At 37.3% G+C, this 14,435-nt stretch overlaps 3 protein-coding genes across 3 annotated transcripts; 1 reads left to right on the top strand and 2 right to left on the bottom strand.

The window, feature by feature from the left end:
• Nucleotides 1-393: 393 nt before the first annotated feature.
• LOC307258795 (glucose-6-phosphatase 2-like) lies at nucleotides 394-1,817 on the bottom strand (the record flags this gene model as incomplete). Its single annotated transcript, XM_080038447.1, has 5 exons — nucleotides 1,597-1,817; nucleotides 1,404-1,513; nucleotides 1,197-1,311; nucleotides 994-1,115; nucleotides 394-905 (listed from the first exon to the last, which is right to left on the bottom strand). Exons 1-5 carry the CDS (start codon nucleotides 1,812-1,814, stop codon nucleotides 394-396), a joined length of 1,077 nt encoding a protein of 358 aa, XP_079894573.1. The 5' UTR covers nucleotides 1,815-1,817.
• An 867-nt stretch (nucleotides 1,818-2,684) lies between these two features.
• spc25 (SPC25 component of NDC80 kinetochore complex) lies at nucleotides 2,685-8,281 on the top strand. Its single transcript, XM_080038355.1, has 7 exons — nucleotides 2,685-2,738; nucleotides 3,521-3,692; nucleotides 5,668-5,733; nucleotides 6,429-6,575; nucleotides 6,675-6,794; nucleotides 7,039-7,137; nucleotides 7,496-8,281. Exons 2-7 carry the CDS (start codon nucleotides 3,542-3,544, stop codon nucleotides 7,618-7,620), a joined length of 708 nt encoding a protein of 235 aa, XP_079894481.1. The 5' UTR covers nucleotides 2,685-2,738; nucleotides 3,521-3,541; the 3' UTR covers nucleotides 7,621-8,281.
• Nucleotide 8,282: 1 nt separating this feature from the next.
• Nucleotides 8,283-14,020, bottom strand: nostrin (nitric oxide synthase trafficking). Its single transcript, XM_080038344.1, has 15 exons — nucleotides 13,843-14,020; nucleotides 13,586-13,671; nucleotides 13,414-13,497; nucleotides 12,959-13,187; nucleotides 12,805-12,867; nucleotides 11,860-11,958; nucleotides 11,621-11,746; nucleotides 11,150-11,248; nucleotides 10,930-11,055; nucleotides 10,414-10,522; nucleotides 10,162-10,250; nucleotides 9,934-10,059; nucleotides 8,726-8,972; nucleotides 8,524-8,616; nucleotides 8,283-8,441 (listed from the first exon to the last, which is right to left on the bottom strand). Exons 1-15 carry the CDS (start codon nucleotides 13,936-13,938, stop codon nucleotides 8,305-8,307), a joined length of 1,809 nt encoding a protein of 602 aa, XP_079894470.1. The 5' UTR covers nucleotides 13,939-14,020; the 3' UTR covers nucleotides 8,283-8,304.
• Between the last annotated feature and the right edge of the window lie 415 nt (nucleotides 14,021-14,435).

Below are 14,435 nucleotides of genomic sequence, written 5' to 3'. Positions count from 1 at the left end.
AATGAATTCCAAATTGATACAAACGTTTTATTTACAACAATATTTCATAAGATTCCATTACTGCTTCAAATACACTGTACACTCTACAGTTTGTTATACTGTACATGTAAAACAAACAACACAAATAAAAGACAAAATCTTGAATAAGCTGCACGTCAAATTCTGTTATGTTTGTCACATAAAATCAGCCCACATAAAAATACTATTCCAACAAAGCAAAATAACTTATTTCAACATACATTGCAGTTTCAGTGCTTATGCGAAAGACAGTTTGACAGTTGCTATTGTGTATCCACTTGACTGTGGACAAGACAGACCAATAATTTCAAATCCTTTATTGTTAATTAAAAGGGATGAGAACAAAGTTACAGAACTAAACAAGTCCTCCATAATCTAAGATAGCTTCCTGTCCTCCTCTCCAATCAGCAAATGGACACCGTAAGGAATAACAGCGACCACGCCCAGTGGAACTGAAGCACTCTTACAAAAGGATAAACCGTAAAACAGAACCTCAGTGTGCGTGGGCACTTTGATAAGGTCATACAGTTGCAGAGAAGTGAGAGTTGCCGTCACGCACATGAGTTTGAATCTGGTTTTGTAGCCGTTCTTCCCCTTACAGCTCTGAATGAACAGCTGTGAGTTCACTGCCACGCCTAGACCAAACAAAGCTCCCAGGTTTCTCACCAGACCAGCAAAAGGTGTGGTGTCAAGATGGATCCAATCCGGATTAGCACACCACTTCTTTGCTTTACTAACAGACCACAAAAGGTCAACGTCTATCGATTTGAGGATCAGATAGAAGCAAACAGCAAAGGAGAAAAGGAAAACATTGGTTTGGACGTAGACTTTCAAGCTTGCATTGTAGACTGAGGGGATGTGATCAAATGCCTCTGCAACCAGGATACCTACGCATGGTAGAAAAAAACATAATAAATAATTATGGCATTTACCGTGTTGGCAAAACAACACAGCGGCAGCAAGAAGAAGACTCACCAGCCAAAAGGCCAAGGATGACCTGATGTGGGAAATGTGTTGCAATGAAAACCCTGGAGATGCAAACACTTATCTGAATGACCCAAAAAGCCAACCACAGACAGGACCTCAGAACACGAAACCTGCAAGGACGGAAATATTTAGACACGGCCACAACAAAGGAGCTACAAAGATATTATGTAATGACACAAAAAAATGCCTACCTTTGGAAACTCTGCATTGCAGCGACAGTTGACTTAGGCCTGGTGAAGTTGAGGGCCGAGGTGATCATCACATACCACACACATGATGAGCCCATGGCATGGCCAGATGGATTTCCTGCATAGACCCATTAAAGAAAGTGTTTGACAGTGCCTATAGACAGTATTACTTTAATGGTTTTAGTTCAAATATCCTGCATGGATGCTAACCTGGACCTGTTTCACAGGTGATGGGAAATTGCTCCAAATGTGGGAATGAATAGTTGCGGTATAAGTGAGTTTCATGTACCCACCAGTAAGGTCGCTGCCCAAACATAATCCTGAAAAACAAGTATCGGATTAAAGTCAACGCATATGCAAAAATGATATTGAAGATTAAATATGAACCCCAGAGTTGGCTTACCATTTGAAAATGAGATTGAACCAGTCTCCAATAACAGCCACCCATATCATCTTGGTGCCCACGTTATGACTGAGATGAAACCACAGTGGGAAATATATAGAGAAAATATTGCGAGGGTCTCCCACGGCTGACATGAAATTGAGAAAGTCTTGGCATTCCCTGTAGTTGTTCTGGAGGTGCTGTATAAACAGCACCCCGTTGCCATAGACCAAATCCATCTGAGGTTCCTTTTCTGTGTGCCAACGGTGCAACAGCTGCTTCTTCAGCACCAGTCAAAGCAACATGAACCCCTATCCACACCAAAGATAGCTTTATATCTCCACCTGGCATCATACATCATTAAATGGAGCCATGGCAACAACTGCCGGATCTTCAGATTGAACCGACAAGGAATAAAACAATGTGTTCCCAAGTCTTGAGTGCTCAGCGTTTTTAAGAGACGTTACACAAACTGTTTGCACTCCGACAGTGCCATTAGGCCTAGATGTTTTACAGACCATTGCTTTCTTTTACAGTTGTTACATATTAGCCATTGTACACAGAGAGACAGCGCCCCATGTAATCCTCTGGATCCCTTCAGCCTCATTAATATTCTCATTCTCAGTGAACGTAGCAACTTATAATTGGCTTCCTACAACACACTACTAGGCCTAGGCTTTACAGAAAAACACAGTCCATCTGGCATAGTTATACAATGGATTAATCACCACCATGTTTTTTTCTTTCCATTTGTATGTTAAGAATGGCCATTAACAGTTAAAATACTCTATTTTTTGGAACTTAGTAGTTTGGGCCCATTTGAACCTACTCAGAGTCACCACAAGGTGGCATGAAATCACCATACAGCAGAATCCGAGTTAAATTGTGTTCAGCAGGAAATTTCTGAATCTAATGGTAACACGGTTTATGTTCAAGTTACGCAATATAAAACACAATAAAAAAGAAAAAGGCAAAAATTACAAAAAGTGTTATTTCAATGATTTGTAAACGGAAGAAAAATAAACATAACGTAATTTCCGGTGTTTATTCCCCGCCTCCAGAGAGCCAAAGAAGAGCCCGCCTCCTCAAAAGAGACCGCGGATTTTTGAAAATAACGTCTGGCTCAGCAGCAGCAACAACAACAACACTTTATTCAGAAAGAGGTAAGCAACAGCCTTTCATTAACACACGTGAGCATTGCGCCAACATTAAAACGAACAAACTAATCCAATGTCAATTTGCAAACAAGTCAGTTGTTTTAATTTCCCTGCGTAAGCAACGCTCGTTTTGGGCAAGCTGTGGCTAACTAACCGCATATGTTTCCCAGCTAACGTTAGCTTTGCCCATAGGCTTTAGCCTGCTTATGTTGCCGGTTGGGCTGAAAGACTTACGTTTACCACTCTTTTACACCCATTACAAGGACACGGAAGCATTATTTGTACGTTAACGTGTTTCGTCATTTGGAAATATGTACAGTATTTTATCAGTGCTAAGTTCGAACTACGTAGTCTATGTCAAACTTACTGTGAAGATGAAGAACTAACTGCTAGCTTGTCATGGAAGTGCAGGCTGTAAAAAACAATCCCAACTCGGCGGATGGAGTTTGCTCGGCTGTCGTGAGATGGGTCTGTTGACAGTGCATCTCACTTGCTGTTATGCTTTCATCCATAGGACCTTTTGACCTTGAACATAACATAACCTCATCTCATCTTTTTTTTTTACGTCTTCGAGCTTTCAACTTAAAGTTAGGAAGGTTGATTATGTTAGAAAGTTAAACATGGTAAGCACTATAACAACAAACCCTATTCACTCTCTAACCGCAGTCACATTAGACAGCAGTTTGCCCAAATAAGAATTGGTTCTGCTTGATGTAGGGTGAGAATAACGTTCTCTTTAGTGCACAACATGAACATTGTGCACATTGTTTCAATTTTTTTTATTGCAGATTATTTGACATCCAATCATCATGACGTCCATCACTGATCCAAAAATCGGTGACGAGTTTGACAATGCAATGAAGGAGATCCACAACAAACATCTCAAAACAGTTGGGGAGACAACTGATGCAATTGCAGGGTCCTGCCAGTCCCAAAGACAATTTCTGAAGTCTGCCAGGGGTATGTTTGAAATAGTCTTGTGTTTTTTTTGCTCCACATCCACATTAGTTGTTGCATTGCAAATGGCTCCTTTCGACAATATGTGCTCTTCTTACACTTCACTTAAAGGTTCAGTAAGCGAAATGGTACTTTTAGCTAACTTCCTGTTAGTGACTGCAGACAGTTAGCAGTCCCCTCCCTCGTCCCTACGTCATCACATTAATGCACTGTATTCTTCAAGCAGCGAGTCATCTAGCATCATCATCTCAGATCTGTTAGTGCGATAATACATGATAAAAACCATCAAAACAGAGATTTGGAAGGATTTTTACCTGCTCCGCCATTGTAGGCGCATAAACACCCTCTGTCGCTCTCTGCGTGCGCACCGGCATTGAGACTTGTTGGTTTGTAGCGGTCTCTCTTCTGATTGGATATCAGGTTGTGGGATACTCCAAAAATGTATTTGCCGATTACCTGCAGAACGGGTGACTGAGAGACTTGTGTTATTATGAAGCGTGCACACTATATAAGTGATCACTGTATGAATATAGACGATTTAACATGTATATTAACATAAAAATTTTAAATATATCGCTCACTTCACCTTAACAATAAAGTTACAACATTTAACATTGTCAAAAATTATTTTCAGTCCATTTTTTCCAACAGCCCTTTTTAGCTGCTTCTTAAAACCTTTTCTTTTGTATTTTTGACATATAGAGCACGTCAAACTGTTCAACTGAGAAATTACTGTTATTTCATCATAGCATAAGACTTTGTTTGGGGTATAGCGTAATGTCTCTAAATTGGTTAAATTTAAAAGAATCATACTGCATGGTATAGTACTGTGTAATAACTTACTGAATGACCTGTGTGGTTTTACACAGCCATTACTTTTTCAAAACACTAACGATTAGTTAGGCTTTAAAAATAATGAAACCCTTCTCTTATGAATGGCCAGACCATGTTTTACAGCTAAATTGTTGATACTTGATGTATGTGTGATGCTTTTTATGAACAAAGCTCTCTTGCAGTTTGTTATGAAGCCACAATAGGCTCTGCTTCAGATTATTATTATTTGTAATAACCTCCGGATATTATTCAGTTACACACACAACTAGGGCTGCAACTAACGATTATTTTGATAATCGATTAATCTGTTGATTATTTTCTCGATTAATCGATTTGTGTTTTGGCCCGTAAAATGTCAGAAAATGGTGAAAAATTTATAAATTTTCCAAAGCCCATGTTGACTTCCTCAAATGTATTTTTATGTCCAAAACACAAAGAAATTTCAGTTTACTGTCATAATAGGATTAAATGAACCAGAACATATTCACATTTGAGAAGCTGAAATCAGAAAATTTGAAATTTATATATATATATATATAATTTTATACTAGTACTTCCTGCGCCATTGCGCATGCACACCAAACATGTGCGAGTTGTTTACAAACGTGGCTACAAAAGGGCTGAGAGCAGCAAACCCATGACCTGCCATACTTTTTGTACAATGTGTTGAAATGACATAGAAAATAATAGATAATAGAATAGAAATCCTATAGAAATGTGATTTACAAGATTAGAAAGAAAAGAAAACTGAATCTGTTTAGTTTACATACTTCCATATTGTGTTGAAATGCAAGCTGCATTGATTATTGCACTGTTCATAGAGAGTCATATTTGTGACAAGAAAAGCTTTTTCTCTAATACAATATTAGAAAAGGTAATTCATCTGTTTGTCTTTAATGATCATCACAAAAGTAGGAAGTGAGTAGCAAACTCAGATGTGTATATAAATATATTTTTGAAAATCACACATGGGTATGTGTACGTAAAAAAATATTTTTTGCATCGAGACGCATTGAGAATCGATTTTGAATGGAATCGTTGACCTCTGAATCGGAATTGAATCGTGAGGTGCCAAGAGATTCCCACCCCTACATTGTTATAGTAATTATCATGAGAGTTGATGTTGTCTTTTCCACTGGCGCAGATACATGTTTGAAGAAACAAAAGGACGATGAGATGCTATTTGAGTCGATAAAGACATTCGAAAGAGGTGAGTTTATGCTCAAAGGCTACAAACCATCACAACCGTGCCTTTTACACATGTGACAAACACGCTGCTGTAGTTGTGTGTGTTCTTGTATCACCACTTAAACTGTTTCCATGTGCTGAATATTTCCAAATGTTCTCATGCAAACTATATATGTAGGTATACAGGTGAAACTCGAAAAATTAGAATATCGTGCAAAAGTTCATTTATTTCAGTAATTCAACTTTAAAGGTGAAAATAATATCTTATACAGACTCATTACATGCAAAGTGAGATATGTGAAGCCTTTATTTGTTATAATTGTGATTATTATGGCTTACAGTTTATAAAAACCCCAAATTCAAAATCTCAGAAAATTAGAATATTACATAAAATCAATAAAAAAAGGTTTTTAAATACAGAAATGTCGGCCCTCTAGAAAGTATAATCATGCATACGTACTAAGTACTTTGTTTGGGCCCTTTGTATGTGTGTATATATATATATATATATTGTGTGTATATATATATATATATATAGTATGTATATATATATATATATATATATATATATATATATATATATATATATATATATATATATATATATATATATATATATATATATATATTATATATTGTGTATATATATATGTGTGTGTGTATGTATTTATTTATTTTTGTGACATATTTTGCACTGATGCCATGTGTGTGTCCCAGACTTGGAGCAAAAGAAAGCTTTATTTAAAGAGAAACATCAGGCCTTTTCTGAAGTGATGACTGAGATCCGGCAGATGGACATGCAGAAAGAAGACCTCATCCAGAAGATAGAGAAACTCAAAGAGGAACAAGCCAAGAGAAAAGAATGTAAGTTGTTGTGAAAATAAAACAAATGGAGGAAATCAACTAATTTTATTTGGGACAGGTGTTGTAGAAACTGATCCCTGCCCGTTCTTCTCTTTTCAGTAATTGACTCTAAATATAAAGCTAACAAAGAAAGACTGAGGAATCTTCAGAAATCCAGAGTGGTCTTTCAGGATAGTTTGGGGTTGGAGATACGCACAATCCAAACACAATCAGTAAAAGGTATGCCAAACTAAACCAAATCATATGGACATTTTCAGAGAGTCATTTTTTGCTTTTAATATTTCTCTAGCAAAACACTAGCACATGTTTAGAAATAACTAACAGTTAAGTCCAATGGTACCCACTGGTGAAAATAAGTGGTATAACGAGGATAGTTGCTTTACAGCCACAATAATTACTGTGAAAAACAGTGATTGCTGAAGCATATTTACAGATTTTTTTTTTGTTGTTGTCCTTTTTAAAGGTGAACAACTGCAGTTTATTTTCCGGAACATCAACCCTTCAAATGAGGACAGCATTTACGTTGTCACAATGAGGCTTAAAGATTATTCCTCGTACCAAAGTAAGACACACACACACACACACACACACACACACACACACACACACTTACACAGAAATTATGAGTACCAAACTGACTAACCAATATTCATTTTATAGACAAAGCTACAGTTTAAATATTTCCTATTGTCACAAATCGCCATAGCCACTAAATTGAGGGGGGGGGGTATTTTATTTTAAAGATATTTTTTTATCGGAAAAAGTCTTATTTTCAGAGAGAGGCTAATGCACTGCTGGGTTTGGTCTTTTTGTAGAATTTAATGACAAGGATAATAAGTATATGATGTCACCAATTTTATCCTAAAACTGCGATTGTAAATGATTTCTCTAAGATTGACCTAAATCTTTCATTTCTACAGTTGTGTCGAGTGACCCCGTGATCGAGTGTTTGCCATCCTTGGAAAGTCGGCTTCAGGAGACCAATAACCTAGCAGCATTCCTGGCGAACGTCAGGAAGGAGTTTATTTCTCTTTCACGCCGTTAAGATTGGAACATTAAAAAAAAAGTCAACAAGCAATGAGTTTCTTGCTGCATTTGGACTAATGTAAGCAAGAAGCACCGCTCTCAGCATTTAAATCACTTTTAACTTAATAAGTACTAATACATTATTTGCGACCACAGTCAACTTCTGGTTTACTGTAAATCGAATATTTGGCAACGTTAAAAAACCCTCCCTTGAGAGAACAGGTGTTCTGGTGAACATTGTGACAGGGACTCACTGCCTTTCTGTCTTTTTAAATCCTAAAAAAATTAATTGGGTTGTTAATGTTTTTAAAAAGTCAGGAAAAAGTATTTGATCATTTTCATATGTAAAAAGTCTACTTTTATTTTTTTGTGTCATTCAGTTTATAGGAGTTGTCAATGTGTATATACAGTTTTATTTTCCTGCCTTTGTGAATCATTAAACTATTAAAATAATTTTTATTAAATGCTCACTTGTTATATAATAATTTGCATGTAAAACTCCACATGCAGTATACATCCAAACAATAAAATCCATCACAAAACATGACGACAAAGTAATAGATTGCCAGCAAAGGACAATTTTGACAGGGAATTTCATTCAGAACAAATGTAGTATCTGTATTTCTACTTGGTTTGAGGCTTCCAGTTGCCATTTTTATGTTAATGTCTTTTTGCTTTGGGGTGAGTTTTGTATTTCAGTCAGTCAGGCATCAGATGATTTGACGGTGCTCAACAAAGGCAGCTCCTCCACGTAGGTCGATGGGAAATGGCCTGTCTTCCCGTTAAGTTCCCCAAACCACCAACCATTCTCTTCCTTTCTGTGAAGGTCCAGAAGATCTCCTATGAAATACAAATCCAGTCATTTTATTATACAAGCTGCAAGCCTCTACGGTTTTAGATTATCTGCTGAGTGGAAGTGTACCTTCTTTCAAAGTTAATTCATCATCCTGTTCAGGTGTGAAATCGTAAAGGGCCTTGCATTTTCCTATGCTGCACAACCCTGGTGTTGTTAGACCTGTTCAATGTTGATATTTTGTTATTTGCTTTTTTTCATGATTCATTTTCCAAATGTGATGAGTGGTAATAAATCTTTTTGTTGACACTCTGCTCAGGAAATGTGTTACCTTCTTTGTCGCGAGGCAGGGCTCCATTGACAGAGCTGTGGCTGCACTCTACAGCTATAGTTTCATCCGTCGTAGCTGTTGAACTGACTTGGTCCTCGGCACTTGGTAAGGGCTCCATAGACTGCTGCGTTAGAAACTGCGCAGGTCCTTTGTAAATGATGGAAGCTCTCAGCGCTTGTCGGGATCGGAACGGTGTCCTCCGGAGTTTGACCGGACGAGTCAGTTGAACAACACTGTGCTCACAGTCCTTAGACAGATACATACATTTGGTTGTCTTTGATGATTTGGAAATCATATCTTGAGATTTACAACCACAGGCGTTTCTGCAGGTGCAAAGTTGTTCATGGAAAGACTGTGGAGTAGCTCAGTAATTATAATTAGAAAGAAATCCACCAACCTGAGACACCACATAATTTGATTGAGCACACTTAAAAAAACAAAAAAACAGTAAGCACCCAGGGGTGGAAGTCAAAATTTAAATGTAAAACTTTTTGACAAGTTTTTTCCTTTACACAAAAAGCCAAAACATTGTCACTCTAGACAATTTACTACAATTCAAGCTATCCATATTGGATAATTAAGTATTATATAACATTCAGTTTGGAATCAATTCAAGGACATATTTGAAACACAACAGGTGGCTATTGATGTAGGGGCACTTGAGCTCAAACAGTTGGGGAATCATTGTATGAGACCAGCTGTTCCTTGACATAACATTATGTAAACTAAAAGGCTGTTTCAAAACACTGTTCTTTTATCCAGGGAAATAACTTCTTACACCATCTGTCCAGTATAACCACTCCATATCCCACTGGTTGCAATGTCTCTGCTTTCAAGCTGAGATGCACCTTTTTAAATATATAGAACAAATACATTCTTTTCTTTTTTCTAATTTTCTTTTTTTTAACTCATGAAGAGGTTTCGCATACACTCAATCAACCAATAGGCTACCTCTATACCTCTAAAGTTTTTCTTCTTCTCTCCCCTTTTCGAACGAGTAAAGTAAGTGTTTGACAGTTTATTTCATTTGTGGTTTTCATTGTGTGTATATTATTGTTGTAACTGTCCACTTGCTCCATCATTTAATTTTATTGTTTATTATTGCTTTTTTTTCTTTTTCTTTACTTGTTCGAAATAAAAACATTTTCAATTCAATTCAATACCCCGGAATGTACCTGAAGTCCTAAAGACGATACATGTAGACTTACTTTATCTTTCCATTTCACAATGCTGTCTCTAAATCGGTGAAAGGACTTGGGTTTCCCTTCTAATTCAGACAGCGATACAGAGAGTTTGTAGTGCGTGGCCTCGAGGAGATCCAGTTTTAGAGTACTCTGCAGGTAACAACAAGATATGAACACTTTAGGAAATCTACTTTTATGATTGGTTTACAGTAAATATCCATGACCCAACATTATACACAGTGCATTGGTTACCTCATCAAGCTGCTGTTCAGTTTCTTCAAGGTTCTTTTGGTTTGAAAAGGAAGGATTTTCAGTGTAAGTTTTCATCAGTTTTTCAATTCCTGCAACAAGATTGTCAAAGATGGCTTAGAAACAAAATGAAAAAAAACCATTGTGTCCATTATGAGTCACAGATTTATACTGACAGACAGTTTCTTCTTCTTACTCCGTCACATTGTTTTGTTATTTTAATGCATTACTTCACAGACAATGCAGAGAACTCACCTTCGTGGTCTTTCTTTGTCTTTGTAACGCTGTCCTCCAGACGCTGGAGTTTGAGTTTGATTGCCTCTTTTCTTCGGTCTTTGGCCATCAGTGATTTGCTATCTTCCTCCTGATGTATTCAGATATAACATGGATTTATGGAATCACATCAGTAACTATTATGGTTTTGGTTCAAATCTACAATCAATGCTGTGTGCGCCAAAGCTACAATGTCTTTTGTGCCGAGCTAAAAGTAACACTTCTAGAGGAGTATTTTACAGTATGTAACCTTTATTAAATCAGGTAATCAAAGTAGAGCCTTCAACTTAATACAGTAGTTAGAAAGGTACATATAACATAAGCACAAAAAAAAGTCTTTCAGGCCCTGTCACAAGATGACAAGTACATCTACACACAGCTTCCACACTTCCATCAGACAGACACCCCCTGAAGAGAGGACTGGATGACTCACTGAATGAGCCTTCTCTCCGAAATGTAAAAACAGATTTTTCAGAGCAGAAAAAATTGCACACTTACGAAATAGTCGACCATTAGAAACTCAGCCTTGTTGTCTAGAGTTGTGATACTGTTTTCCGCCTGCAGGGTTTGTATGTCTTTATCCATGTCCACTCTTTGGACTGCCTGTTCTATCTGTGTCTGGCCCTATCGAGGTGGCAGAAATATATGGAAATATCGATCAAAGGGGTTTTGTGCATTCATTATTTCATAAGCAGGATGGAGGTCAAGAATGGCTTACGTGTTTTAGGGTCTGCCCAAAGCTGGACATGTGGAGGTTGTATCTGCTCAAAATGTTGCACAGGACTTCAATACGCTGCTTCTCCAGCTCTTGTATGATCTAGAAAAAGTACAAAGTGGAATTGTGATACTTTCTTAAAAGAAAATCAATTCCATATTTAGCCCTCTGTCCATTGAAATAAATTCACTAAGGAAAACAAAGTCATAGAGGCTGTAAAGATTCTATAAATAGCATGGATTTGAGCCAGCAGGTCCTTCTTCCCACTGTGCTGCCATTCCTTGCTGCACACTGATAAAAACGTGCAAAAAACACTTGTTGGACTGTCGTGATTTGGAGAATTTTCTGCAACCAAAAGCTCCCTGGTTAAACTTTTATCACAAAGAAGAGACAACCAACCCATCTTTTCATTTATAATAAACCACTCTGGATTAGAGGAGCAGCTATGAGAAGAAGGAAAGCATTTTCCCGCACCTGGTAGCAGTTTTTCAGTGTGTTTTCCCACTTGAGTCTCATCTGATGACCCTCCATGTTGATTTGAAAGTACTCCTCATCCACCCGGGCCTGCAGCTCTGCCGACTTAGTCAGCCTGTTCAGCATCTATAGTCAAGAACAGAAATCTTTAGAGGATGCGTCAGCAGCCTTTCTATCCACTATTCACTCCCACCTGATGAAAACACATGTAGTGTTGAAAAAATAGTCTCATATTGTACCTTTTGTTTTTCTTTTTCTGTGCAAATGTGTTTGTTGTTCTCAACAAAGTTGAACAAAGCCTCGTGCTCTCTTGTGAGTCCAATCAATTTCTTCTTTATCTGTTAAGAAACGCAAGAACTGTTGGTAAACTTTTAATAATCAGATATTCACTTTTGCTAGGTTGAGTAAAGGAGGGTGAATCTCCTCAAAGCAACTTTAAACAGCAAGATTGTGAATGTGGGCTGGTGTAACGCACAAGAAAAAAGAAAATAGGCTACAAATAAGAGTTACAATTCTCTTTTTTTTATTAAATTCATATTTGAGGGTGTCTATGTTTGTTTTGCCATTAAAATTTCAGTTATTCAGTTATTGTATGTTAAATATTTAATATAAATTTAGCTAATCAGTTTCTTTGCAAAAATACTACGTGTGCCTCATCTGTAACAGTTACAAAATGCATTATAACACACAGACGTTGCTGTAAACCTTACGATATACGGTGATTTGCAGCTACAGCCAAACGTTTTTATAGTACTTTATAAATTCAAACATCGGAGTCACTCATGATCAATCTACCCATTTGGCATGAAAGGACATAGAGTCGTAGGAACATTTTGTTGCTTTCCATCACCTCAGGGAGCAAAGACTGCTGTTATGGCTAGTCATTGTACTTTCTTAGCAGTACTAGTATATGTTTATGAGACTTCATAACCTGTAGGCTGGCCATAAACTATTATAATTCTTGAATGTGTTATTTTGTGATTGCACTTTTAATGGTTTGTTAAATTTTTAATACATTATTAAAGCTAATATCAACTCAATAATGCATTGTAATGCATTATGCAGGTACCTTTAATACATTAAATGTACTCTAAGGGTTTCACTACAAAGTTCACCGTAATGCAATAGTTGAAAACATGCATTTGCTTAGATTATTTTTTCCTGTTTGGAACACGATTGATTACCTTGAGTTGCTCATTCCAATTAGCCGTAACAAGTTTTCCATTTCTTTCAATGGCACTGTCAAGCTATTAAAGCAAAGAACAGGTTAGAGACAGATCATGACGGGAAACCAGAACAGACATACACAGTAACAAAAATAAATAATATATTTCATACAGGCCTCTTCCTCTTGATGTGCTCATCAAAGACTTGGCGTATCTCAAGGATTGCCTCTTGCTGAAAAGCATTACCTAATGATCTGCAATGAGAAAAAAACTCAAATATCTTAAAATCTGTTTCAATCTGTGAACAGGAACATTTATGGAGTTTACTGCTACTGTACCTGTGGGTGTCTGCTCTTGAGTACATCTCATCTGACACATGACACCAGGCACTGTAGGTGGAACTGAGCAGGGGGAGCCAACATGAAAAGGTTAGAGCTGAGGGATAATTAGCCTGACACTTATGCATATGCTTTGATCACATCTAACTTGCTGGGCGCATTTTATTTCCCATGATACTGTTATTTCTGTAAACCACTTTTAGCAGTTGATCCCCAGGAAGAGATAATGTCAAACACACAACAGATCAAAGACAGAGCTACTTCTAAACGTCAGCGCTGTGCCTCTTACTTGTTTGACATTCCTTTAGAGGCCCTGATAAGTTTACCGGCAAGTTTTTGTAGTCCTTTAGCATAAGTGAGTTCCAGCTCAGCCCTAAAACAGGAAAAAGGGTTTCAGCAAAAGACAGTCAAACAACAACTCCTGTCGCCATTCAAGTCAGTCAAAACTGCTTCGGACCTACCTTTGCTGAAAAACTGTCATAAGTTCTTTGCAGAAGTACTCCCCAGTTTTTGAAAACACTTTCACATTTTGATAGAGTTCGTTGTACTGAAATACAGACAATAAAGTTTTCATGAGATCTTTTCCATGAGGCAACGACAGCCTGAGTTCAAAACTGATTTAATGTCAGTCGTGAGATCTGTCTGTAACCATAAAATGCATGTTAAAATACTTTCTGTGTTTTGAAAGACAACAATCAACTGGATTTGTACTACTCACAGAGCAGGTGCTGATAGCGTCCCTCATCTTGAGACTATGGCTGTTTGTTGACTTTGGACCTGGAACTTTGACCACCTTCCTTCTAAAGTCACTCATGCGGAAATCACCTGAGCTTTTTGTAAGGGCACTACTCAAAGGAAAATTCCAGTGAGAGGGAAAAAAGAAAAAGGAACTAGAAATGTAAACAAACGTGAGTGGGATGGCATATAGGTCTGCCACAGATAGAAAGGAATAGATAAAAACACAAAACAAAGGTCCATTCAAGCCCTCATCTGTAACTCATTAGTGGTCACTGAAACAAGGCTGTGACAAAATGATTACTGTTCTATCATTTGATGTTGAAAATAAGTCCCCTAACTTTATAATAGGTCCCAAATTGTAAATGGTTTGTGAGTTGTAACTACTGGCAAACAGAGTGACATCACAATTCCTGTTTTTGTCCACCAGCAGAATTGAATTAAAAAGATGCAAACTGTGTCTCAAAAAAGTATTGCTGCACTGAATTAAAAATGTAAAAACTCTCTCTGTGATCGTCACTATGAGTGAGCCCATTCCACAGCAACATAGTATTACCAATTGGTCAGTTCTATTAC

The sequence above is a fragment of the Ammodytes marinus genome (assembly GCF_949987685.1).
Source record: "Ammodytes marinus genome assembly, chromosome: 12".
NCBI classification, from domain to species: Eukaryota; Metazoa; Chordata; class Actinopteri; order Uranoscopiformes; family Ammodytidae; genus Ammodytes; species Ammodytes marinus.
This window is presented reverse-complemented; position numbering and strand designations above follow the sequence as displayed.

What these genes read in the sequence shown, in the direction of transcription:
- spc25 (XM_080038355.1), top strand. Translation starts at nt 3,542, where the DNA reads ATGACGTCCATCACTGATCCAAAAATCGGTGACGAGTTTGACAATGCA. An exon ending in ATTTCTGAAGTCTGCCAGGG is followed by an intron (nt 3,693 to 5,667) that starts GTATGTTTGAAA and finishes CCACTGGCGCAG; the next exon opens with ATACATGTTTGAAGAAACAA. An exon ending in CCAAACACAATCAGTAAAAG is followed by an intron (nt 6,795 to 7,038) that starts GTATGCCAAACT and finishes TCCTTTTTAAAG; the next exon opens with GTGAACAACTGCAGTTTATT.
- nostrin (XM_080038344.1), bottom strand. Translation starts at nt 13,938, where the DNA reads ATGAGTGACTTTAGAAGGAAGGTGGTCAAAGTTCCAGGTCCAAAGTCA. An exon ending in ATTGGAATGAGCAACTCAAG is followed by an intron (nt 11,959 to 12,804) that starts GTAATCAATCGT and finishes GTTTCTTAACAG; the next exon opens with ATAAAGAAGAAATTGATTGG. An exon ending in GACAAAGAAAGACCACGAAG is followed by an intron (nt 10,251 to 10,413) that starts GTGAGTTCTCTG and finishes ATCTTGTTGCAG; the next exon opens with GAATTGAAAAACTGATGAAA.